Genomic DNA, 27,929 nt, shown 5'->3' with positions numbered 1-27,929 from the left:
AACTTCTCAGAGCTAAAGGAGGAATTACATACCCAGTGCAAAGAAACTAAAAATCTTGAAAAAAGAGTGGAACAATTGATAGCTAGACTAATTAATGCAGAGAAGGTCATAAACGAAATAACAGAGATGAAAACCATGACACGAGAAATATGTGACAAATGCACAAGCTTCCGTAACCGACTCGATCAACTGGAAGAAACAGTATCAGCGATTGAGGATGAAATGAATGAAATGAAGCGAGAAGAGAAACCAAAAGAAAAAAGAAGAAAAAGCAATGAACAAAGCCTGCAAGAAGTATGGGATTATGTAAAAAGACCAAATCTCCGTCTGATTGGGGTGCCTGAAAGTGAGGGGGAAAATGGAACCAAGTTGGAAAACACTCTTCAGGATATCATCCAGGAGAACTTCCCCAACCTCGTAGGGCAGGCCAACATTCAAATTCAGGAAATACAGAGAATGCCACAAAGATACTCCTCGAGAAGACCAACTCCAAGACACCTAATTGCCAGATTCACCAAAGTTGAAATGAAGGAAAAAACCTTTAGGGCAGCCAGAGAGAAAGGTCGGGTTACCCACAAAGGGAAGCCCATCAGACTAACAGCAGATCTCTCGGCAGAAACTCTACAAGCCAGAAGAGAGTGGGGGCCAATATTCAACACTCTAGAAGAAAAGAATTTTCAACCCAGAATTTCATATCCAGCCAAATTAAGTTTCATAAGTGAAGGAGAAATAAAATCCTTTACAGATAAGCAAATGCTTAGAGATTTTGTCACCACCAGGCCTGCCTTACAAGAGACCCTGAAGGAAGCCCTAAACATGGAAAGGAACAACCGGTACAAGCCATTGCAAAAACATGCCAAAATGTAAAGACCATCGAGGCTAGGAAGAAACTGCATCAACTAACGAGCAAAATAACCAGTTAATATCATAATGGCAGGATCAAGTTCACACATAACAATATTAACCTTAAATGTAAATGGACTAAATGCTCCAATTAAAAGACACAGACTGGCAAACTGGATAAAGAGTCAAGACCCATCAGTCTGCTGTCTTCAGGAGCCCCATCTCACATGCAGAGACATACATAGGCTCAAAATAAAGGGATGGAGGAAGATCTACCAAGCAAATGGAGAACAAAAAAAAGCAGGGGTTGCAATCCTAGTCTCTGATAAAACAGACTTTAAACCATCAAAGATCAAAAGAGACAAAGAAGGCCATTACATAATGGTAAAGGGATCAATCCAACAGGAAGAGCTAACTATCCTAAATATATATGCACCCAATACAGGAGCACCCAGATTCATAAAGCAAGTTCTTAGAGACTTACAAAGAGACTTAGACTCCCATACAATAATAATGGGAGACTTCAACACTCCACTGTCAACATTAGACAGATCAACGAGACAGAAAGTTAACAAGGATATCCAGGAATTGAACTCATCTCTGCACCAAGCGGACCTAATAGACATCTATAGAACTCTCCACCCCAAATCAACAGAATATACATTCTTCTCAGCACCACATCGCACTTATTCCAAAATTGACCACATAATTGGAAGGAAAGCACTCCTCAGCAAATGTAAAAGAACAGAAATTATAACAAACTGTCTCTCTGACCACAGTGCAATCAAACTGGAACTCAGGACTAAGAAACTCAATCAAAACTGCTCAACTACATGGAAACTGAACAACCTGCTCCTGAATGACTACTGGGTACATAACGAAATGAAAGCAGAAATAAAGATGTTCTTTGAATCCAATGAGAACAAAGATACAACATACCAGAATCTCTGGGACACATTTAAAGCAGTGTGTAGAGGGAAATTTATAGCACTAAGTGCCCACAAGAGAAAGCAGGAAAGATCTAAAATTGACACTCTAACATCACAATTAAACGAACTAGAGAGGGAAGAGCAAACACATTCAAAAGCTAGCAGAAGGCAAGAAATAACTAAGATCAGAGCAGAACTGAAGGAGATAGAGACACAAAAAACCCTCCAAAAAATCAATGAATCCAGGAGTTGGTTTTTTGAAAAGATCAACAAAATTGACAGACCGCTAGCAAGGCTAATAAAGAAGAAAAGAGAGAGGAATCAAATAGACGCAATTAAAAATGATAAAGGGGATATCACCGCCGACCCCACAGAAATACAAACTACCATCAGAGAATACTATAAACACCTCTACGCAAATCAACTAGAAAATCTAGAAGAAATGGATAATTTCCTGGACACGTACACTCTTCCAAGACTAAACCAGGAAGAAGTTGAATCCCTGAATAGACCAATAGCAGCCTCTGAAATTGAGGCAACAATTAATAGCCTACCCACCAAAAAAAGCCCAGGACCAGATGGATTCACAGCTGAATTCTACCAGAGGTACAAGGAGGAGCTGGTACCGTTCCTTCTGAAACTATTCCAATCAATAGAAAAAGAGGGAATCCTCCCTAACTCATTTTATGAGGCCAACATCATCCTGATACCAAAGCCTGGCAGAGACACAACAAAAAAAGAGAATTTTAGACCAATCTCCCTGATGAACATCGATGCAAAAATCCTCAATAAAATACTGGCAAACCAGATTCAGCAGCACATCAAAAAGCTTATCCACCATGATCAAGTGGGCTTCATCCCTGGGATGCAAGGCTGGTTCAACATTTGCAAATCAATCAACGTAATCCAGCATATCAACAGAACCAAAGACAAGAACCACATGATTATCTCAATAGATGCAGAAAAGGCTTTTGACAAAATTCAACAGCCCTTCATGCTAAAAACACTCAACAAATTCGGTATTGATGGAACGTACCTCAAAATAATAAGAGCTATTTATGACAAACCCACAGCTAATATCATACTGAATGGGCAAAAACTGGAAAAGTTCCCTTTGAAAACTGGCACAAGACAGGGATGCCCTCTCTCACCACTCCTATTCAACATAGTGTTGGAAGTTCTGGCTAGGGCAGTCAGGCAAGAGAAAGAAATCAAGGATATTCAGTTAGGAAAAGAAGAAGTCAAATTGTCCCTGTTTGCAGATGACATGATTGTGTATTTAGAAACCCCATCGTCTCAGCCCAAAATCTTCTTAAGCTGATAAGCAACTTCAGCAAAGTCTCAGGATACAAAATTAATGTGCAGAAATCACAAGCATTCTTATACACCAGTAACAGACAAACAGAGAGCCAAATCATGAATGAACTTCCATTCACAATTGCTTCAAAGAGAATAAAATACCTAGGAATCCAACTTACAAGGGATGTAAACGACCTCTTCAAGGAGAACGACAATTGAGTTCTTTTAGGAGGCTCTGCTTTTAGGCAGATAAGGATTTAAGAAATTGAAATGCCTTCAGCACAAAATAATTCTTATGCCAAAGTGGAATATTTTAGGATAGCATATCCTGATCCACCTTCACATGCACTGGGAGACTTTTATTAGTTTTTGAACAGTGGAATGTAATGGTGAAGGTGTTCTGGTATGGATAGATGGGAGCAAAGAGAAGCTAGAGGCAGGGGTATCAGTTGGGAGGCAAATGCTTATGTGTTCATCCACAGGAATCTTAAACCAAGATGGTGATTGCTATGGGCAGAAAGAAAGGGATAGATATGAGGCACATACTAAGCATTATCTTTTGGAATTTGTTCACTCTTAAAATGAAAGTGGCAGAAAGAGAAATAGATGATGCGTAGTACAAATAAGTTTACATTCTGGACCAGAATAGGGCATATTCCTGAACTTACTTGAAAATAATTTGATGACATCTTACTGTTTAATGTAAATGCTTTTAATGTAAATAAGTAGCATTTAATTATATAAATTAGAGTTCTTACACTTTATAGGCTTTGTTTTCTTATAGTTGTGTTCCTATACTTCTGACTGTTTTGTACTGATGATTGGATAAGTCAAATCATCACATGACCTAACTTCATTTTTTTCCCCCCTTTTTGAGACGGGTTCTCACTCTGTAGCCCAGGCTGGAGTGTGGTGGCACAATCTCAGCTCACTGCAACCTCCACCTCCTGAGCCCAAGCGATCCTCCCACCTCAGCCTCCCAAGTAGCTGGGACTACAGTCACACACCACCATCTGCTAATTTTTTTGAATTTTTTGTAGCGACAGGGTTTCGCCATGTTGCCTAGGGTGTTCTTGAAGTCCTGAGCACTAGAGATCCACCTGCCTCAACCTCCCAAAGTGCTGGGATTACAAGCATGAGCCACCATGCCTAGCAGACCTGACTTCTTTGTGCACATGTTATATGGGATACTTCACATGCATGAATTCTTTTAAAGATTTTAGCTTATCTGTAAGGAATATACTATATACTACATCCTTTTAAAAATATTTTTCCTATATTAAATACAATGTTTATTGTAGAAAATCAAAATATGGATGAGCCAGAAAATAAGAACATCCCTTATTTAAGAACATTTAAACGTCTTAATAAGAACATTTCTATATGCCCAGGGCTACTGTGCTGCTTTAGTCTTCTGCTCTAAAGTTATTCTGCAGGGTACTCTATCCATAGCTAATGTTGGGAGAAAGGCAATCTAATTAAGCTTATTTACATTAATGAGTATTGGTAATGTGTTATAGTACAGAGAACATAGGATTTGGAATCAGAACCTGAATCTTAGCAATGTGCTCAGCCTTCACTACATTTATGAGCTTAGGTATAATCACTGAGGTTGACCTCAGTGATTCTCATTTATAAATGATTTCTCATTTTTAAAATGGGAATAATAAAACTTGATTATCAGGGGATTGGTGAGTGTGAAATAAGATAGAAAATGCATAGTAAATATAGTTTGAAATATGTAAAAAACTACGTACCAGGAATCATTGATAATGAGTGATGGACTTCTAATTCTTACATTATTTGCATTTTGAAGTTTTTTGGCCACTCATATTGACCACAGATTGATAGAATCTTAGATGTTCATTAAAAAAATACATATTTCAGAGAGTGGAAAAGGGAAAAAGAGTTGGTGTAGGAATCACTTTGGTAAGCAGGCTGACATAGCCTCAGTTTATATACTCAGGGATGCCTTCCTAGAGCTGTTCCTGATTCTTTCTTTCTTTGAATCCACCTAATCTCTAAAAGCTAACTATGCCCAAATGGTCAGTAAGCCTCTCCTTATGCTACTCTGCTCCTGCTGTGTGATAGTTGAGGGTAGGAAGGCATTTGAGTTTAGAGGAGCGTTTCTGAAGCTTTAATGCTTATAAGAATCATCCAAGGATCTTGCTATAAAATGCAAGTTCTAGTTCAGATCATCTGGTGTGGTACCTGAGATTCATAATTTTTACAAACTTCATGGCCTTGCCTCTGGTCTGAATATTACACTTTGAGTGGAGTTAAAACATGAATGATGTTTTTATGTGACTTTTTTATTTTTGAAGCTATTTGTAGCAGTGTTACTCATATAGTTATTATATATACTCTTTAACATTTCATGTTAATTTCTTCTATTTAATACAGTCTTGTTCTCTGTGTAAGTAAAGCCTCAAACTCATTAGTTGCCCCAGGGTAATAATGAGGGTAACCAATACTAGCATAAAGTGGTTACACAGGAGAACCAATACCAAGTTTTTCTTTCATTCTTAAAACTTTGTCAACATCTCTCACTAATGGTAAATTAAATGTGAAATTTTAAATAAAATTACTAAATATAGAAATTCATTACATTTTCACCATGTTACAGAGTATCCATGTAAAAATCACTGATATGTAATAGCCAGTGTATTCATATTGTTTTAAATTAGGATTTTGCCTTAGGAGAGTTATCAAGTTCTATTTATTTCTGTGATACAAAAAATATTCAAATTTATATTATAGAACTCTAAGGAAATGAATACTGGATTTAGTCAAGGCAGAAATACCAAGACACAAGGGGGCACTATCTTACCATAATCTGACTGAATTTAATTTAGCTTTTTGTTTACTGTGTCTTTCGTTTCCAAAATTCTGTCTTCTCTCTAGTTAAGCATGAAAACTTAAATATTATACCTTTCTCTAAAGCTGTAATACTTAAATCAACTAAGCTTTCAGATTTCACAAATCAGATGTGCTCTTAGCAACATTCAGGAACCCTTAATTGTATTTGGCATGAAATTGGAAAGAGTGGATGATAATTAGAGATGGTGTAACACACTGTTAGTGTTTAGGTCTGCGGTGGGGAAAATCACTGTAAAAATAATTCAGTTGATTTGGAGAAATATAGTGCCTCTGTTAGGCAGAAATGAGTTGGGATAAAGATTGAACTGTTATAAGCTGCAGCTGCATTTGCCATAAAATACCAAGTTGGTGCTGATGAATGTTTTGTTTTTATTGTCATGGAAACTTGGAGCTGGAGAATGGATATTCTATTCATCTGGGAAAATAGCAGTGCCTTGCATAAAACATAAGGGCCTTCCAAAGCAGTTCCTTAAATAGATATTGGCTGAATATAATCCAAAAAGTTGAGGAAGTAAAAGTGAAATAAATGCAATCATTTCTGGATCCCTTCTTTTATTCTCAGTACTAACAGTATAACCTATATTCAGTTATTAAACTTATTACTTCTAGAAAGTTGAATTCCAGTAAGCATGGTATTTGTTTAATTTCAGTACTAATAGTTATCTAACCCTTTAGAGCTATCTTTATGTGTATTTCCTTAATCATAAGATATCTTTTGGGAACTCTAAATCAATATCCTATTAAACAACTACTTCTGATCCCCAAATAGTTTGTTTTTTAAATTAATCCTGCTTATCTGCTATAATCTTTCATTGAAATATTTTAAAGCATTTTATACTTTTTTTAAAGCTTTACCCAAAATAAACTTTTAACCATAAAAGCACTAACTGAGATCATTGCATGTTCTGGGGCAAAAAACAAAGTATAAAATAAAAAACCTATAAAGATGCAATTAAATCCTTGTGCATATTTTATCAAGTTGTGAATGGAAAGAGACAGTCACGGGAACAGAAAATGCAAAGGAGTTTTGGGTTCAGTTATCACATATGTGATAATAGCAAAATACAAATATGGAAAATGATATAAAATGTAGATAAAGTGGCAATACAAATTAAAACAGAGTTCCTAAACTTTATAATAGCAAAAGGGGAAATTGCGAGTTATAATGATTTTACCAAAGGTTACTGACCAAGATTCATTATCTCTGCAACGGAAACTAGACAATTTTTTTTTTTCTTTTTAAACAAAGTCTTGCTCTGCTGCCCAGGCTGGATTGCAGTGGTGTGATCATAGCTCATTCCAGCCTCCAAATCCTGGGCTCAGCAATCCTCTCGCCTCAGCCTTCAAATAGCTGGGACTACAGGTGCACGTCACCATGCCCAGCTAATTTTTTTTATTATTATTTGTAGAGACAAGATCTCGCTATGTTGCGCATGCTGGTCTCAAACTCCTGGGCCCAAGCAGTCCTCCCACCTTGACCTTCCAAAGTGCTGGGATTATAGGTGTGAGCCACTGTACCAGGTCAATTTTTTTTAACATTATAATAAAAAAAAAAAAAAGAAAGGCTAGAGTGGGATTATTTTAGACAGTATAGTCAAAGAACCCTTCTCTGAGGAAATAATATTTGAATAAATGCAAATGCACCTGTAGTCCCAGCTATTTGAAGACTGAGGTGAGAGAATTGTTGAGCCCAGGGTTTGGAGGCTGGAATGAGCTATGATCACACCACTGCACTCGAGCCTGGGCAGTAGGACAAGATTGTTTAAAAAAAAAAAAAAAAATGTCTAGTTTCCCTCGCAGACTGAAATGCTGTGACAAAAGAACAGTTCACGCAGAGGGGCTAACAAGCCAAGCAAGCAGCCTTCAGTGGAAGAGAACTTGGAAAGTTCGAATGTTCCAGGAAAGTGATAAAATACAAGTTTAGAAAAATTGTTTTTTCAAAAAATGCTCAAATGGCCAGGCACAGTGGCTCATGCCTGTAATCCCAGCACTTTGGGAGGCCAAGGTGGGTGGATCGTTTGAGTCTAGGAGTTCGAGACCAGCCTGGGTGATGTGGCAAAAAAAAAAATAATAATAATACAAAAATTAGCTGGGCATGGTGGCATGCACCTGTGGTCCCAGCTACTCAGGAGGTTGAAGTGAGAGGATAGCTTGAGCCCGGAGGTGGAGGTTGCAGTGAGCCAGGACTGTGCCACTGCACTGCAGCCTGGTTAACAGAATGAGACCTCATCTCAACAACAACAAAAAGCTCAAATGTACTTACAAGCATTATAACTAACAACATGACCAGTTTTCTCACGTGAGACGGGTCTAGGTGTGGTCTTAAATCTATGTTTACAATGCCAGGATATACACATCCCTCAAAGAAAGAACAGGAGTACTTTAAATTTTTTAAGATAAATTTCACTGTTATTTAGCATATGGTTTTGTGAAAATATTTTAATAAAATTGGTGAGTTTTTAAATTATTGAATATGAAAGTGTCAAAATAAATGTAAATATGACTTAACTTGCATAGTGAGAGACAGACCTCTAATTTAAGAAGCAGTATAATTTAATAATAGCAATTTTCACCAGTATTTTTCATGCCCTGTGGTTATCTGTAGCATAAATTTAGAATATATGTATGTGGGCAGGGGTTGGGGCCAGGAATTAAAGACCTACACAACAAAATACATGATAGTGAATTTAGAGAACTGGTCAACAACGTGCCAAAGAAAATAGAAGAGAACGAGGGACTGGACATTGTATTTCATAACTGAAATGATGAGAAAGAACTGGAAAATTGCCAGCTTTTTAACCTTTTAGAAATAGCTATGTGTGTAGTTAGTGCAGGAGATCATATTCTTAGAGCAGTTTGTTCTAAATTCAAATATGTCAGCAGACTTAGTGGAATTCAAAGTATTTTAGAAATAAAACATCTAATATTGGAAATGAGCACAATATCATAAAAACAGAAGTAGTTTAGCGAAGTTTTTAGATTGCCCAAGAGTTTATCAAACCCATTATCTGTTACGGTAAAGTCTTCCTGAGTAGGATGTTTTTAATTTAGGCTACTCCAAAAAGTAAAGATAGTAGCAAATGTAGATCCATCTTTTCAGGTTATCTTCTACTTTATGCACTACTCTAAGCAGTTTGTTTGTTGAAAGTCTGATTATTTACAGAGGTCAAGTTTTGTTATGTTCTAGCCTTTTCTGATCTGTAAAAATGGGTTTGATAGAGAAAGACTAGGAAAAAGCTTTTTCATTTTTTTCCTTTAAAGGGGGTGTGTGGAATGGTTTCTAAGAGGTATAAAAAGCTTAGGAAGTTTCATAGTGGTCCTAAATCATTACTTTTCAGACATTTGACAATAGGCACTCCTGAGAGCAGGAAAACAAGGTGAGTCCTGCAGTTAGTCAACTCTCTCACTGCCTGGAGGAAGATTCTGGGCCACAGCAAAAAGAGAACAAGATAATCAAACACAGCCTGGCAGTCTTTGTGAGGTGAGAAGACAAAAATCAGAATTCAGAGAAGCCAAGGGACTGGGATTTATAGGGTAAAAAGGAAGCAGCAGAGAGAGAGCAAGGGAGCTCAAGATCTTCCGAGTTTGCTTCCAAGTCTTTGGCCAAGTACTGATACATACATGCATGTGTATGCATGAGAGGAAACAACTTGAGACCAGGGAAAGCTCACACAAAGCTGGGAATAATTCTTCCTCCGACGAACCAAAGTGGAAAGATCTCATAATTAACAGGGTATGTGTAGTCTTCAAAAGGATATTGTGTTGGTGGTGCTAAATTAGACCTGGACTGAAGGGTGTTCTTGACCCACTGTTAGAAATATTAAAGGCAAACCTGGAAAAGGAGCAAACTGATTCCAAGTCACTTAACTGCTTGCCAGAACAAAGTCTGACATTCTTTGAAGGAATACAGCAAAATCTAGCACCCAGAAATACAAACATTTTAAGGTCTGGCATTGACTTAAAACTTACTAGACATGAAAAGAACAAGAAAAAAATATACCCTATAACCCGGAGAAAAAGTAATCAGTAGAAACAAGAGTCCAGGAAATTAGAGAGATGATGTAACTAAGCAAGGGTGTTAAAATGGCTTTTATAAATATGCTTGATAGCTCAAGAATGTAGAGTAAAATAATGAATATGATGTAGGGATAATGAATGCTATGAAAAAAACAGAATTTATTCATTTACCTCTTTTCCCTCCCTCTCTCCATCTCTCCCTCCCTTGCCCTCTCCCTTCCTCTCCCCCTCCCTTCCCCACTCTGTCCCTTCCTTCCTTCTTCCCTCCCATCCGTTCTCCTCCTTTCCTCTCCCCTTTTCCTTTTCCTTTCCCTTTTCCCCTTTCCCCTTTTTTCTTCCTTTTTGGAGGCGAGGTCTTTCTCTGTTACACAGGCTGGGGTGCAGTGGAGCTATCATAGCTCACCGTAACCTTGAAATATTGGATCAAGTGATCCTCCTGCTTCAGTCTCCCAAGTAGCTAGGACTACAGGGATGCACCATTTCTGGCCAATTTTTTTTCTTTTTTTTTTTTTTAGAGACAGGGTCTTACTGTGTTGCCCAGGCTGGTCTTAAACTTCCAGTCTCAAACCATCCTCCTGCCTTCGTCTCCTGAGTTGCTGGGATTATATGTGTGAGCCACCACACCAGGCCCCCTAAATGTCATTTCTATAGAGATGAAAAATACAGTATCTAAAATGGAAAATATACTGGTTGATATTAACTGCAGCTAATTCACTTCAGAAGAAAAAAATCAGTGAATTTGTAGGCATAGAAACAGAAACTATTCAAAATGAAGATCAGAGGACCTCCAGCTTCTATCTAGGATGTGGAAAACTATAAAGAATGCTGCTTTTGGCCAGGCATGGTGGCTCACCCCTGTAATCCCAGCATGTTGAGAGGCCAAGGAGGACAGATCATGAGGTCAAGAGATTGAGACCATCCTGGCCAACATTGTGGAACCGTGTCTCTACTAAAAATACAAAAATTAGCTGGGTATGGTGGCACACACCTGTAGTCCCAGCTCCCTGGGAGGCTGAGGCAGGAGAATCATTTGAACCCAGGAGGTGGAGGTTGCAGTGAGCTGAGATCACACCACTGCACTCCCCCCTGGCGACAGTGAGACTCTGTTTCAAAAAAAAAAAAAAAAGAATGCTGCTTTCATTCTAGTGGTAAGGGAGGAAAGCCTGATAAACTACAAACTTTTAAGTTTTTTGAACCCTTCAAGGAGGCCCAAGCAAACGGTTTCTGTAAGTACTGGGGCTGAACCAAAACAACAGAGAACTACCTCCATCACAAGCCTAAGGCATACTAAGCAATAGCAGTCTGCCACTGGGGCAGGGGCAAATGCTTGAAGAGAGACCCACTTTCAAGCACAGGTTTATACCATCTGTTAAAAGCTGAGGATGAAAGGCTAACAGAAAAGTTTTACAGCACCCCAGCCACATGCTAAACACTAGGCAAAACGGGTGATCTCTAGAGGGAATTGAAGTCTCTCGTAAACTCAGAGACATCACAACAACAGTCACACCAAGCTAAACTCCTACTTAATTATCTGAATGTCTCACTCTAAAGTCCTTATATGGAAAGAGGCATACCCATTTCCAGGCCTAAATGTACTGCTGTTCTACCCACAATCTCCTGCATCCATCAAAAGTATAAGTCACACACATAAGCAAGAGAAAAACAAAACAAATATTGTCAAGAGGCAAAACAGTTAACAAAACAAGACTCAAAGGTGGCCCTGTTATTGGAACTATCAGACAAAGGTATTGAAAGGATCTAGTGGAAAAGGTAGACAGCATGCATGAATTAATGGGGAATTTAACTGATAGATGGAAATAATGAGTCAAGTTGAAATGGTAGTAATAAAAAAAAAATGGAGGTAAATAATTCCTTTGTGGTCATCAGTAGACAACCCAGTTGCTGAAGAAATCAGTGAACTTGAATATAGGCCAGTATAAATTATCCAAACTAAAACACAAGGAGAAACAAAGTGATAAAAGATCAGAGCTGCAGGACAGTATCAGTCTAATAGGTGTATGATTAAAGTTTCAGAAGGAGAGGGATAGATAATAATGCCGAATAAATATTTGAAGAGATAATGGCCAAGAATTTCCCAAAAGCAATGAAAGACATCAAACCATAGATTCAAGATTTAAGAAACAACAAGAACTCCCCAACACACACACACACACACACCACACATTCCCTTAGACATATTTAAAGTGCTGAAAACCAAAGATAAAGAGAAAATCTTGAAGACAACCAGAGGTAGAAAAAAAGCCACATCATGTATAGAGCAACAAAGATAAACTACAGCAGGCTTTTCTTAAGAAACTTTGCAAGCAAGGTAATAGTGACATCTCTAATGTATTAAAAAATTTTAAACTGTGTCAACCCAGAATTACTTATCTGTTGAAAATATTTTCTTAAAAAAGAGGATAAAGACTTTTAGATGTATGAAAAGCTGAGAAAATCCATTTCCAGCAGACCTTAAGAACTGTTAGAGTAAGTTCTTCAAACAGGGGGAATGTCACTCCAGACAGAAACTTGGATCTGCACCAGGGCTCAGCAAACTTTTTTCGTAGAGAGCCAGATATTACATATTTTAGGCTTTGTGGGTCAGACAGTTTCTGTCACAGCTACTCAACTCTGCCATTGAAGCACAAAAGCAACTATAAACAATACTTAAACAAGTGAGCATGGCTGTTTTCCAGTAAAACTTTATTTACAAAAACAGGAAGCAGGCCATGAGTCATAGTGTGCCAACCCATAATCTATACAAAGAAATGAGAGCTCCAGAAATGGTAATAATGAAAGTAAATATAAAAGACATACGTTTCATCCTTTTAAATCACACTATAAAACAACTGTCTAAAGCAAAATTAGCACATTATATTGTGGGTTTTATATAATATATAACAACAGTAACCTAACAGATGGGAGGAAGGATTTTGGAAAGTAGATTCTGTTAAAGATGTATATTGTAAACTGAGGACAATCGCTAAAAAATTAAAAAGAAATGTAACTTATCTACCAATAGTGGCTATTAAATGGAATGCTCAATCTAAAAGCAGGCTGAGAGCTGGGCATAGTGGCTCACACCTGTAATCCCAACAGGTGGGAGGATTGCTTGAGGCTGGGAGTTCCAGACCAGATGGGGCAACATAGCAAGACTCTGTCTCTACCAAAAAAAAAAAAAAAAGCCAGTTGTAGTCTTAGCTGTTTGGGCAGCTAATGTGGGAGGATCTCAGCCTAAGAGTTCAAGGTTACAGTGAACTGTGATCATGCCATTACATTCCAGCCTGGGTGACAGAACCAGACCCTGTGTCTTAAAAAAAAAAAAAAAAAAAAAAAAAAAAAGGAAAAAAAAAAGTCTGAGAAAGATGAAAGAACAAAGAACAAATGAGATAAACAGTAGACATCTAAGAAAATGGCAGACTTAAATTCAGCCATATCAGTAATATAATGCAAATTTTCAAAATGAAACAGAGAGATAACAAGAGATAGAGCAAATAAGCATTTGGCTTTTTTGATTCTCTATTTTCCAGTGGTTTTTGCACGTAATTTTAAGAATAGGGCCTTCCCTAGATGAAAACATTTAAACAGTGAACTACTTAACGTCTGTTTACATACTGCTAACACTGGCCCTCCTTTTTACTGAATAAAAATGGTTTGTTGCTCTTTCCCCCATGAGCTTCAAACAACAACCAAGCTATCTTGAACTAGTAACTTGGAACCATCAGACCCAAGGTGCTCCCCTAAAACCACTTTGCCCAAACCTTAGGGAAAAAGGAATAGGCAGGCTAAAGATTATATTCAGACATTTCTACCCTTTTTCCTCTATGTTACAAAATCTAAAACTGTTGAAATTCATTTTAGACTGTTCTTTTATGTTTTGACTTCTCAGGTGTTTCTGCCACCTTCTCTGGATCTTGCATACTTTCTTCGGTGAATCTTTGTGATTTTCAGTTGTGAACAGATTATGACTATGTATACAAAGAGATCCAGATACCCATTCATTAATGCTAAGAAGACCGACACTGTTAAATTTTCATGAAATGAAAGGCATAAAGAATTTTAAAACCTCTGAAAGTATCCAGAAGTTTCCTTTAAATTCTTTGCCTAGAATCTACTTTTTTTCTCTTCTAATTAAGACTTTTTCCTTAAGCACGAACATTTAAGATATATATAGCCAATATAGTATTGTATAATATAGTCAAATGTATTTTCTAGTCAGTACATTTCAGTTCAAAAATAATAACTAAAATTTTATTACCCCTCGTTTGTCACTGTTCCATGCACTTAAGATGTTAATGCATTTTATCCTCACAAAAACCCAGTGAGGTAGAACTATTTTTATCCTTGTTTCACAGATTAGGCAACTAAGGGATAGAGCTGTTAGGTAATACTGATAATAAGCAACAGAGTGGGAATTTAAACCTGGTTAGTTTACATCTAGAGTCTTCATTCATTACCATTACCCCATGCCTCCGCTCTAATTTAGTGTGTTAGGATTTTTTTCTTTTCTTCCTTCATTTTTTCCTTCCATTCTTCATTCCTCATTCCTCCACTCACCAAATATCTACTCAGACACACTGTGATCTGAATTTACTTGTGTATCCAGTTATAATGAATTAATATATAAGATTTTTATTTTGAGTTATTCCTTACTCACAGATGAACTTTGGATTATGACCCATCAAGAAATTGAGACTGGCCTTTACCTATTTTCAAACTCAAACATAGGATGGCAGTAAATTGCAGTACTGGAGACAGCTCAGTGAAAATTGAACATGTCATATTCTCTCCTCATGTAGCAAGAACTGTATTTAATTCTTAGCAGGCCAGGCATGGTGGCTCACCCCTGTAATCCCATCACTTTGAGAGACTGAGGTGAGAGGCTGACTTGAGGCCAGGAGTTCAAGACCAGCCTGGGCAACATAAGAGACCCCATCTCTACAAAAATGTTTTAGAATTAACCAGTGTGTGTGTGTGTGTGCCTGTAGTCCTAGCTACTTGGAAGGCTGAAGCAGGAGAATTGAACCCAAGAGTTCAAGGCTGTGAAACACCACTGCGTTCCAGCCTGGACAACAGATCAAGACCCTGTCATTCATAAATAAATGAGAACATAAAACACATACATACAGTGTTAGTAGATCCTAAGTGGGATTTAAGGCTCTCTTCTGGGCTTTCTCCATGTGTTTCAACAAAATGAAATAGTTACCATTTGATGGCTATCTATGTATTTTCTTTACAAACAAAGTGTACAAAATGTGCTTCGTTTCTGTATTACATAGGTAGAGGCTGTTGAGTCTCAGTCAAAAATTTTATTGACATTTTCTTTTTCTTAATCTGAATAGAAGTAAGTCTTGGTAATTTTAAATATACTGACCTCAGTTTGCTATATTCAGCAAATATATTCACACCTAATTCTCAAAATGTATTAAACAAGTGTTTACACTTTGGTTTTATAACTGCACATCATCATTATTATAAAAATCCCTCCATTTTTAGCAGCTTATCCTTTTTACTATGTGCAGTGCCCAAATTGACATTCCATCAGAGGGGTATGTCTTATTAATAGCAAAGAGTTGATGAGTATATCAATTTCATGGGGCATTAAACATCTAGTCCACACTTGCCCCACCCCACTCTATTTTTCAGGTAAAAAAACTGAGGTCTAGAGAGGTTTAATGACTTATGTATCTCACATAGCTAGTTCACATCAGAGACAGAAATAGATCCTCTTGACTCTTATTTCCATGTTTGTTTCATTCCATTGGCCTGTTTATGACCAGATAGTTGATGAATGGTAGCAGTTCCATTGACTAGTTTCTTTCCTTCTCTTCCAATTCTTGCTGTCAGGGGAACTGGCTAATTAACAATCATTTATTATCTACTATTTTAGGGCACAGTTCTCTTAAGCTGTCTCTCTGCCTTCACATGGCTTTATGCCATAGGTGGAGCCTTGGAGTAGAATCTGTCCCTGGCACGCAAACAAAACAAGGCTAGAATTCCAGACCAGTGTTCTCTGAACAAGTGGCATCTGCCTTCTGGTCCCTGGGTGCCATAAAAAACAGAGTTAGACACTGACCTTGCCTGGTAAGGTCATGGTCTAAATTAAACAGTCAAAATACAAAAAAGATGTGAGAAAATAATGGGATTTAGCAACAATGAGCCTAATGTTCTGCTTATCATGGTATAATGCAAGAAATTTCTTAGACGAGCGTTGACAAAAGAATTTGGTGGAAACAGAGTCAGTGTGTCAGAAGGAGTAAATTATTTAAGTGTGTGAATACCAAGATACATTAATGTCAGGAAGGAAATGAGATGCCAGAAGTACACGTATATGATAATTTGCTCCATCTTCCCCCAAATTATCTCGTGATGTGATTGTTACTTGACTTTTTCTTTGTTTTGGAGTAAGTGGAGTAAATAAGGTTAAGGCATTGAATGAGTAGCTCAGTTTATGTAGTCTTTAGAAAGCTGTAAACCATTAAATTATTTTAAATCCTTTTTTAAGAATGAGATAAACATTAAGACACCAAGGTGACTTGATTATTTTTAAAGAATACACATTCGTGATGGGTTTTTGTTTTTTTTTTGTTTTGTTTTGTTTTGTTTTTTTGTGAAAAACAGCCCCCTAGTTCTGTAATCTTTTGAATTGCTCTAAAAAATGAAAATGTCTTTATTTCTAAATCTAAACAACATGTGGTTGGGGAAATGTGGCAACATTAGGAAAAATACTCAAATTCTGAACTTTAGGCAAAGCAACGGTACAATACAGATGTAAATTATGTTATCAAAGACAATTTAGAAAATCCAGCTGTTAAGAAAAGTGACTCAAAAATGGAAGTTAAATTTTGAGCTACCTGTAATTATAGTTTACTTCTTTTTTTTTTTTCTTTGAGACGGAGTCTTGCTCTGTCACCCAGGCTGGAGTACAATGGCATGATCTTGGCTCACTGCAGCCTCCACCTCCTGGGTTCGAGAGATTCTCCTGCCTCAGCCTCCCAAGTAGCTGGGACCACAGGTGTGTGCCACCATGCCCAGCTGATTTTTGTATTTTAGTAGAGACAGGGTTTCACCATGTTGGCTAGGCTGGTCTTGAATTCCTGACCTCAGGTGATCCACCTGCCTCAGACTCCCAAAATGCTGGGATTACAGGCGTTAGCCACCATGCCAGGCCCAGAAAGTTCTGATCAGTGACTGAAATTAATCAAAATGTATTTATGTAATTCTGCCCCGTTCGTTCATTTAGAATTTTTTACTACCCATCCACCTCACCCTCTCAAATAGAATTGTGCTCTTCTGGCCATTCTAATGATGGAAATGTAAACTGTTTTCTGTAGACCTTCTAATCCTCACCTATTTATATTTAATTTGCAAATCTGATTTTAAGGGAAGAGAGGTGGAGAGCATGAGGAAGGGTAGTTGAGTTGGTGAATGCTTCCATCCTAGAATACTTCATCACAGATTTTAAAGTCTCAGAAAGTTGTTTCTTTTTTTTCTTTTCTTTTCTTTTTTTTTTTTTTTTTTTTTTTTTTTTAACAGTATCTCATTCTGTTGCCTAGGCTGGAGTGCAGTGGTGCAATCATGACTCACTGCAACCTAGACTTCCTGGGCTCAGGTGATTCTCCCATTTCAGCCCCTGTGGTAGCTGGGACTACAAGTGTGTACCACCATGCCCAGCTGATTTTTTGTGTTTTTTGTAGAGTTGGGTTTTTGCCATGTTGCTCAGGCTGGTCTCGAACTCATGGGCTCAAGTGATCCACAGCCTCGGCCTCTCAAAGTGCTGGGATTACAGACATGAGCCATTGCACCCAGCCTGGAAAGTCATCTATAAAGCCTATTCAAATTGCCCAGGTCTGACTGTGTGCTTTTATCAGGATAATAGGATACTCCATTGGCACCTTAGCAATTCTGCCAGAATTATTGATTGGGAAGCTGCCTACAGTTCTGATGCACATCACAGGAAGCTGGTGCAAAATTAAGATGGCATATGTGATAAGATAAAGGCTGGGTTAGAAAAGTGATTACAACTGGGAACTTGCTAATCACTGACCTCTATAGGGATCCTGTGGTTTATCACTAATCTCACTCACACTTGGCATTTTCCTATGCTGCTGCCTCATCATTCATAGCTGTGTGAGTAATTTGGCATGGAGTGAACAAGAGGAGGGCATAGAGAGTCCAGCAGCTGTGCTTGTTGGCACTAGATATTTAAGTATCTTCAATGTAGCCAGCAGTGTGGTTGGCACAAATGTTAGCCAATAATGCTTAAACAAATTGTTGTGAAGAAAATAGGCAAGCGTTTATTTAAAAATCCCCTTTCTCTTTTCTTTAAAAACAAAAAATCTGGTCAGTTAAGATCCTTTTTAGATTCTTTTTCTGTACGTTTGAGCAGATTACTACCAAAATAAAGTCTGTAATTCTAACAGTATCTTCTAGACAAGAATTTCTGAATACTTTATAAGTATTAATTAAACTGTGCAGGGTCTGTGGGAGATACATGTTATTCAGTTGATTTTCCTAAAAGAGTGAGTGGGGTCATTGATGTTAAGTGACATGTAACTTTCCCAGTTCACTCAATGAGAGCAAAACAAGAGCCAAGAGATGAATCCAGTACTCAGAATTCCCAGGTCTTTGCTCTCATACTCTACGGCATTACAGATTTGCCCACTTTGTAAGTTAGCATTTGATGTTTCTCCATATGGTTAGTATGATTCAAATTGTATGGTATTTTTGATAGAGTTTGCCCACAAAAGAGGAGTAAGTTCTCCACGAACAAAAAGGTAAGGTAAATAATGTGTTTTCAAAGACACTCAAGGGGGAGGAGGATAGTCTGCTCATAAAACTGTCATCAAATTTAGATTTGTGCACAAATATTTAGATTTGTCTATATAAGGGTTTCACATTGTTTCTATGAAAAGTAAATATGGAAAAGCTCACATGAGTTGCACATTGAAATACTTCATTTTGAACATAGTAATGTTGATCTCATTAACTTTTTTGAAACATCCAAGAATTGTTTCTAGGTTAAGCTTTTAGCTTTTAAGAAAAACCAGTCTCATACTAAATACTTAAATTATAACACATGGAGTTTTTCTGTGTAAAATATGCTGAATTCAAATTTATGAATGCAAATCAGAATATCTGACAAAAATGAACAGAAATTTCTAACAAGTCCCCAGCTGATGCTGACATTGCTGGTATAGGGCCACACCCTGAGTACCACTTCAAAGGAGACCAGGGACAACAATACTGGACTATGTATTAATATTGTCAACATTGACTGACTAAGCAGACAGAAATATAGAAGACTTTCTGGAAAAAAAAAATGAACAGAAATAATATTGGCTTTCATACAGATAGGGAAGCTATTCTATTTTGTACTGCTACTTGTGAAGGCAACAGTTATTTCTTGAATAGTATCTATTCATTGAAATTAATAAACTTGTCTGGAAATTTTTAGGTATTTACTGTACTGCTGCAGAAAGAAATGCTGAGCAGGCTTTATATTCCATAATATCATTATCTCTGGCTGTTTCCTCATCAATACATTATTTTCTGTTGATAAGAACAGAGCACACACCATGAGAGTATTGTAGAATTGCTTTGGTTTAAATTTGCATGTTGAAGGAAGTGAAACTGAACACCATTCTCCAAGCATGGATTGTAGCTTATCTGCTCTCAGGTTGCTCATAAGGACATACCTGGGACTGGGTAATTTTTAAAGGAAAGAGGTTTAATTGACTCACAGTTCAGCATGGCTGGAGAGGCCTCAGGAAACTTACAATCGTGGTGGAAGGGGAAGCAAACACATCCTTCTTCACCTGGTGGCAGCATGGAAAAGTGCAGAGCAGAGTGGGGCAAAGTCCCTTATAAAACCATCAGATCTCATGAGGACTCACCATCATAAGTGGGGCAAAGTCCCTTATAAAACCATCAGATCTCGTGAGGACTCACCATCATTAGGACAGCATGGAGGTAACCACCTCCATAGTTCGATTACCTCCCACCGGGTTCCTCCCACAGCATGTGAGGATTTTGGAAACTACAGTTCTAGATGAGATTTGGGTGGGCACACAAACCATATCAGGCACCTTCAAACTTTTGTGGTATTTTTAATAAATATATATTATCAAATACTAGATTTCTGTCACTAAAAAGAACTAAATATCTAACAAAATTAGCAGTACTTCTAAAGCTTGGTCATCCAGTAGGCTGTAAGCTTTTTCATTGTTTGGCACCTATTGAGGGTAGAGCTTGCAGGGGTTGTTTTGTTTGTGTTTTGTTTTTTGTTTTTTGAGGCAGGGTCTCACTCTGTCTCCTAGGCTGGAATGCAGTAGCATGATCATAGCTCACTGCAGCCTCAAACTCCCAGGTTCAAGCAATCCTCCCACCTCTGTCTCCTGTGACTACAGGTATGCACCACCATGCCCAGCTAAGTTTTGTTTGTTTGTTTTTTTAATAAAGGTCAGGTCTCACTATGTTGCCTAGGCTGGTCTTGAACTCCTAAGCTCTAGCAGTCCTCCCACCTCAGCCTCCCCAAGTGCTGGGATTACAGGCATGAGCCACAGCACCCGGCCAGAAGCTTGTGTCTTCCTCATCTCCTAACCTCTTCATCTGTCAGTGACTAGCCCATAAATGTTTGATGGAATGTATGGATCTTAGATTCTTCTGTCTAATCAGTGCTTGGATATTTGTAATTGAGATGGAGAGAAATGGGAATGTAGAACTGTGCCTGTCCACTCCCACCTTCAATTTGACTGCCGATTGTATCTTATGTCAAAAGAATAGCAATAGTTTGTGTTTCTGTAAGCATTGAAAGGTTTTGCAACTAAGTATATTAGTAAGGTAGAGAGCAAGATAACTTTTTTTTTTAAGTCTGAGAATATTTGTTAGGGTAACTAATGCCTCTAAGAGTTTATATGTCTGGAGAAAATAATGTTATGAACTTCAGTCATTTGCTGTTTCTTGAGTAAATGTTTTAAATACTGTATAAATTGAATAAATGTTTTAAATACTGTGTAAGTTAGTCAAAATTATCTGTCGTTTCTTGAGCAATTTTTAGTTTAGGTCAGAAAATGCTAAATCTGGTTAATGTAAACCGTGTAAGTTTAGCTACTTAAAATACCTTTGCACAGTGGCCGGGCACGGTGGCTCAAGCCTGTAATCCCAGCACTTTGGGAGGCCGAGACGGGTGGATCACGAGGTCAGGAGATCGAGACCATCCTGGCTAACACGGTGAAACCCCATCTCTACTAAAAATACAAAAAACTAGCCGGGCGAGGTGGCAGGCGCCTGTAGTCCCAGCTACTCTGGAGGCTGAGGCAGGAGAATGGCGTAAAATCCGGGAGGCGGAGCTTACAGTGAGCTGAGATCCGTCCACTGCACTCCAGCCCCGGTGACAGAGCCAGACTCCGTCTCAAAAAAATAAAATAAATAAATAAAATAAAATACCTTTGCACACAAGTTATGTATCTGATGGTTTAATATACATATATATGTATTATTCTTGTATATTTTTCAGTAATATGTTGCTATTCTACTAGAGTTGGGTTTCTTAACCCGGGGTCCAGAGAATCCCAGGACAGAAGGAAAATCAGTGAACTTGAATGGGAAAAAATTGTCATCTTTATTTTTACCAAGCTCTAAGTGAAAGTTTGCATGGCCTTCCATTTTGAATAAGGATAGCAAAATAGTCAAGACAGTACCTACAGTTTTTGTCACCAGTAGAACAATAGATATTTTCATATCATAATTGTTGCAGATATCTTAAACTGTTATTTATGCTTTCAAATTATTATTAGTCCTGATGCTAAATCTTATTAATGTGTTAATAAATTATAGGAAATACGAGGTTTCTAAAAGAACATTTTGACAATTACATGGCGTTGTACATTAAAATACTTATATTTTGTTTTGTACGTTTATAATCATGATTCTGAGAAGTCCACTCAAGAGGCTCATGCACATGTGCACACATCCATACCTATACACACCCACACCCCCGCAACACAAGGGTCTGGTAAAAACCCTGTATTAGACTTTCCCAGAAAATTCTTTGTAATAATTTTTTCATAGGTACTTCAAGGAAAATTAGATATGTGTTACATTACTAGTAGTTCTTAAACTGTTTTCAGCTGAAGTTGACCGGTTAAAATTGTCTGTATACTTCATTTATGTATTTTTATGTTTAAAAATTGCCAAGGATTTTTGATGTCAGATGCCTGAGATAAAACAAAGATAATGTATATGATTAATTTTAATTCATGAAAATAGTTCTTGTGAAAAATAATTTTGAAAGAATTAAAAATGAATGCCTCCTAAGTCTTAGACTGAGTATGCATTATTATATTTCATGGAAACTCAAATTTATAAGTCCTTAAGAAAATAACTAGTTTCTAATAAATGAAAGGTGAAGTAAAAATGTATTTACATCAAATTCTTATTTGAATAGATTAAGTATCATTTTGAAAACAAGCTATCAACTTTCATTTCAGAAGAAACTTTTACTTTGTAACATCTTCAGCTTATGTTAAATTAGTTTTCATTCTCTCTGAATTCAATGTCCTTTATGAAAGGATAAGAAATTTTAGGAATGTTAATAAGCACAGGAAAGTAAGTTTGAAACTTTAGGTTTTTTAAAATCATCTATTATATGGGTAGCCTCCACACAGATAATTAAGATTGTATTTAAAAGCTGTACATTATTAAAAACAGAGCTAATATTCACCTCTAACCTTGTTCCTTTTTCCACCTCAACGTTTTTTTTTAAGAGTTCTTACTAGGACATTTGAGTCAAAATACAATACATTATTAACTCATGATTGAGTGTGGTGGCTCATGCCTGTAATCCCAGCACTTTGGGAGGCTGAGGTGGGCAGATCACAAGGTCAGGAGTTCGAGACTAGCCTGGCCAACATAGTGAAACCCCATCTCGACTAAAAATACAAAAATTAGTCAAGTGTGGTGGCACACACCTGTAGTCCCAGCTGCTTGGGAGGCCGAGGCAAGAGAATCGCTGGAACCCAGGAGGCAGAGGATGCAGTGAGCCGAGACCATGCCATTGCACTCCAGCCTGGGTGACAGAATAAGACTCCCTCTCAAAAAAAAATCAATCAATAAAAAATGTAGTTCACTAATTTAAAAAACTACACATGAATAGGATGTTCAAAATTGTTTATTGATATGATACATAATTATTTTTAAAAAGCCTCAGAAATGGACCAGTATCATTTTCATTAAAGTATGCATGTCATGCTGACTGATTGATGTAGAAGTTTTACAATTCTAAATCTGACATCTATTAACCCTTTAGATAGGCAAAATAATCCTTGTAATAATATGCCAGGCCTCCGTGGCATACCTGTAACGTCAGCACTTTGGAAGGCTGAGGTAGGAGGATTTTTTGAGCCCAGGAGTTTGAGACCAGCCTAGGCTATACTGTGAGATCCTGTCTCTACTAAAAATGAAATTTTAAAACATTAGACATGGTGGCAAACGCCCATAGTCCCAGCTACTTGGGAGGCTGAGGTGGGAGGATTGCTTGAGCCCAGGAGTTGGAGGCTGCAGTGAGCTGTAATTATGTAACTATGCTCTAGCCTGTGCAACAGAGCGAGACCTTGTCTCAAAATAAATAAATGAATTAATTAAGTAAAACTAGTTATTACAAAATAAAACCATTACAGGATTGTACACTTGGAATTCTGGCACACACAGCCTTTCCTGCATCTAATCAAAATGGATCAGAAATCCTCTTGGAACAAGAAGATGGCAGAGACTGAAGGGAAATGCCAACTTAGAATGACTGGCATAGAAGGAATTATTGAAACTGAGGGAAGACAGTTGTGTTTTTTGGCAGCTCCGGTTTCTAAATAAATAGGGAATTTCAGAGAACAACTTCATTCTGTGCTTTGCAAAAATCAGAAGATTGTGGGGAGGGGTCTGGTGGAGAGGGCATGCCTTAGAGAGACCTTGAGGCTACTGCTTCAATCCAGCATGTCAAAGCACCATGTTTGGGAGCGTTAGTTACTGAACCTCAAAAATGCTACATTGCAAATTCGCTTAGTATATTGAATACATATGAGTGAGTACCCTACTGTTAACGCTGTGAGACTTAACATCCATTCTCCCTCAAGAACTGGCCCATACTATTCCTGGTACTTGGCCATGAAAGTTTTGAACTGTGGGTATATTAGTTCGTTCTCACGCTGCTAATAAAGACATAACCCAAGACTGTGTAATTTATAAAGGAAAGAGGTTTAATTGACTCACAGTTCAGCATGACTGGGGAGACCTCAGGAAACTTAAAATCATGGCAGAAGGGGAAGCACAAACATCCTTCTTCACATGGCAGCAGCAAGAAGTGCCAAGTAAAAGGGGAAAAGCCCCTTATAAAACCATCAGATCTTGTGAGAACTCATTATCACAAGAACAGCAGCATAGGGGTAACCGCCTCCATGATTCAGTTACCTCCCACCTCGTCCCTCCCACTACATGTAGGGATTATGGGACCTACAATTCAAGGTGAGATTTGGGTGAGGACACAGCCAAACCGTATCAGTGGGTATAGTCACAATAAGAATTTTTTTTTTTTTTTTTTTTTTTTTTTTTTTGAGATGAGTCTCACTCTGTCACCTAGGCTGGAATGCAATGGCACAATCTTGACTGCCCACAACCTCCATCACCTGAGTTCAAATGATTCTCTTGCCTCAGCCTCTCGAGTAGCTGGGATTACAGGTGTATGCCACCACACCTGGCTAGTTTTTGTAGTTTTGGTAGAGATAGGGTTTCACCATTTTGGCCAGGCTGCTCTTGAACTCCTGACCTCAGGTTATGTGCCTGCCTCGGGCAGGTTATCTCCCAAAGTGCTGAGATTGCAGGCGTAAGCCACTGCCCCCCGCCACAGCAAGAATTCTTACATGTCTCTGGGAAGAATATAAATGGGCATGGTGACTTCTGAGAATAGTAAGGTAATCAATGCCTGTAAAGCTGAAAGTTAGCATCCTTTAATCTACCAGTTTCCCTTATTTGTTTCTATCCTGAAGGGGTGTGTGTGTGTGTTTACAAGACGTGCAAGGATATTTGTTTCAATACTGCTCATGACAAACAAATATAAAAACTATCTTTCAGTAGGGGAATATATAAACTGGTTTTATTTGTATAATGGAACATTGTATAGCAGTAAAGATGCTCAAACTAGGGATCTGTTATCAACACATAGCTCAAAACATGATATATGGAAATGCAGGTTTCAAGATAAATAGCATGTAATTCCATCTGTTAAATGTATTAAATGCAAACAGTAATCTATATTCAAGAATATGAATATATAAGAGTACAAAACATACATGGCAAATATGCACATCAATATTATAATGGTTATCCAGAGGTGTGGTTTGAGCTATGTCTATACTGTATTAATTTTTATTTTTATTTATTTTTATTTTTTGAGGCAAAGTCTTGTTCTGTCGCCCAGGCTAGAATGCAGTGGTGTGATCTTGGCTCACTGCAACCTCCGCCTCCTGGGTTCAAGCAATTCTTCTGCCTCAGCCTCCTGAGTTGCTAGGACTACAGGCGCGTGCCACCATGCCTGGCTAATTTTTTGTATTTTTAGTAGAGACAGGGTTTCACCGTGTTAGCCAGGATGGTTTTATCTCCTGACCTCATGATCCGCCCGCCTTCACCTCCCAAACTGCTGAGATTATAGGTGTGAGCCACTGTGCCTGGCCCAATACTGTATTAATTTTTGAGAGAGAAAGAAGGTTCAATCTGACGCAAACATGGGAAAACATTCTAACTAGTGGGTACATGGACCATATCGTTGGCTGTATAAATGTCTTTTTCATTCTTTTAAATGTGTTTTAAAATACTATGCATTGAAAATAAAGTATTTACATGTTACTTTATGTAGCTCAAGTGATCCTCCCACCTCATCCTCCTGAGTAGCTGGGAATACAGGCATGTATCACCATGCTAATTTTTTATTTTTTGTAGAGACAGGCTTCACTATTGCCGACGCTAGTCTTGAGCTAGTGAACTAAAGCAGTCCTCCCACCTCAGCCTCCCAAAGTACTGAGATTACAGATGTGAGTCACTACATCCTCCCCAGAATCTGACTCAGACTGACCGAAATGATAGCAAGTTTTTACAAATTATTGGATTGTATCCTCTTATTTCTAATTTGTTCTATTTTTAAACTGCAATATAATTACCATGAATAGTCTAGAATTTTGATTGTCAATAAATGAGGGGTTTTATATAAAGTTAATTTCTTTGTTTTGTAGGAAAAACATCAGAGAGAGGCTCATTTTCCCTGTACAGCAGAGATACTGGATTACCAGGCTGTCAAGTAAGTTTAATGATTAAAAAAAGCAATGAGATGGTTTTTAAACACATAAAGACTCTATTAATAGATGAGATAGAAATTATCCAATTTATTTCTCTACTGTTTGTTTAATTTGTAACTAAATGTTGTTTTTTTGCTCTCTCCGCTTAAAATTGTTTCATTTCCCCAGTTTACCAGGCTGTCTTTATCATCAAAGATTTTCATAACCCACCTCCATTTTAACTGGAAACAAAGTAGCAGTTATCTTTCTACCCCTTTCCAAAATACCTGTCATTTCTGAGAAATTTTTTTGCATATTTTCTCACAGAAAACATAATTGCTGGTACATAAAAAATACATGATTGATCTGCATAGCTTGAATATCCTGTAATGTCAAACTGATCATTAATATTGGAAGTATTTTGTTTTCAGTCCTGCATCTACCAATTTTTAGGCTTCACACCCTCCCAACTTGGAATTTTTGTTTCAACTGTCTACCTTCTCTAGCATTTTGTGCTTCTGCTAATGGGCATCTTCTCTGCCTTTTTCCTCATATCTTTAGACTGAGAATCCTGAACACACAATTCACCTGCAGATTTCCATCAGAATCAAGCCAAAAAGAACAGAAAGGAAAGGCAGAACATATTAAATTTGTTTTCTGCCATCTGCATGCTTTACATGAGGGCCCACCCTAATTTCAGGCATGGGCATGTGAGCCAGTTTTAACTGCTGTGCTAATAGTACTCCATTTAATACATATTTCATAATTGTGCCTCTAAGAGAGTTTTACATAACATCCTGTTTTGTGATACACCTTCCCATTATAAAATAATGTATTGTAGTAGGCTGGCCACAGTGGCTCACGCCTGTAATCCCAGTACTTTTGGGAGACTGGGGCGGGAGAATCCCTAGAGCTCAAGAGTTGGAGACCAACCTGGGCAACATAGTGAGACCTTGTCTCTACTTAAAATGTAAAAATCAGCCAGGTGTAGTGGTGCATGCCTGTAGTCACAGCTGCTTGGGAGGCTGAGGCAGGAGGATCACTTGAGCCCAGGAGTTGAAGGCTGCAGTGACCCATGATTGTGCCACTGTACTCCATCCAGAGTGACAGTGAGACTCTGTCTAAAAGAGAGAGAGAGAGAAAGGGAGGGAGGGAAGGAAGGAAGAGAAAGAAGGGAGAAGGAAAGGAAGGGAGAGAGAGAGAGAGAAAATCAATATATTGTAAAAATTAAGGATCATCTATTCCCATGTCCTTAATGTCAAATAGGCATGATCTGAATAAGTGATTTGTTAAGTATCATAGAGTTGGGGGTAGTAACTGGACCAACACTCAGATTTCTTGGCTTCAGACCAAGCAGTCTTACTCTATTTTCATCCAAGTGGTTTTTTAAAGTTTTAGTGTTACTAATGATTGCTTTATTTTCCATTTATGGTTAGCTTTATTTTATCCTAGTCATTTAAAATATATATAGATTAGCATTGTGTCATAGCCAGTGTTTTGCTTTACCAGCTCTTACTAGCTCACAAGAGCCAAATCTGTTAAACTTTTAGGAATTTAGCAAGCATGGTTGACATCACACTGGTATCTTAAAATTGATTATTATGAGCTAGGCACTGTGGTGCATACCTGTAGTCCCAGCTAC

The 27,929-nt window shown here is 37.8% G+C and overlaps 1 protein-coding gene across 7 annotated transcripts in view; it reads left to right on the top strand.

The window, feature by feature from the left end:
- TCF12 (transcription factor 12) overlaps positions 1-27,929 on the top strand; it is a 423,136-nt gene that overhangs the window by 271,327 nt on the left and 123,880 nt on the right. For all 7 annotated transcript variants that reach the window (XM_023228653.2, XM_023228652.2, XM_023228651.2 and 4 more), the window contains one exon: positions 26,246-26,310. In XM_023228653.2, coding sequence (XP_023084421.1) covers positions 26,246-26,310 — 65 coding nt within the window. The remainder of the gene's footprint in view (positions 1-26,245; positions 26,311-27,929) is intronic.

The sequence above is a fragment of the Piliocolobus tephrosceles genome, chromosome 6 (assembly GCF_002776525.5).
Source record: "Piliocolobus tephrosceles isolate RC106 chromosome 6, ASM277652v3, whole genome shotgun sequence".
In the NCBI taxonomy this organism is placed as follows: domain Eukaryota; kingdom Metazoa; phylum Chordata; class Mammalia; order Primates; family Cercopithecidae; genus Piliocolobus; species Piliocolobus tephrosceles.
Note: the sequence above shows the minus strand (reverse complement) of the source record. Positions and strands in the feature narration are given on the sequence as shown.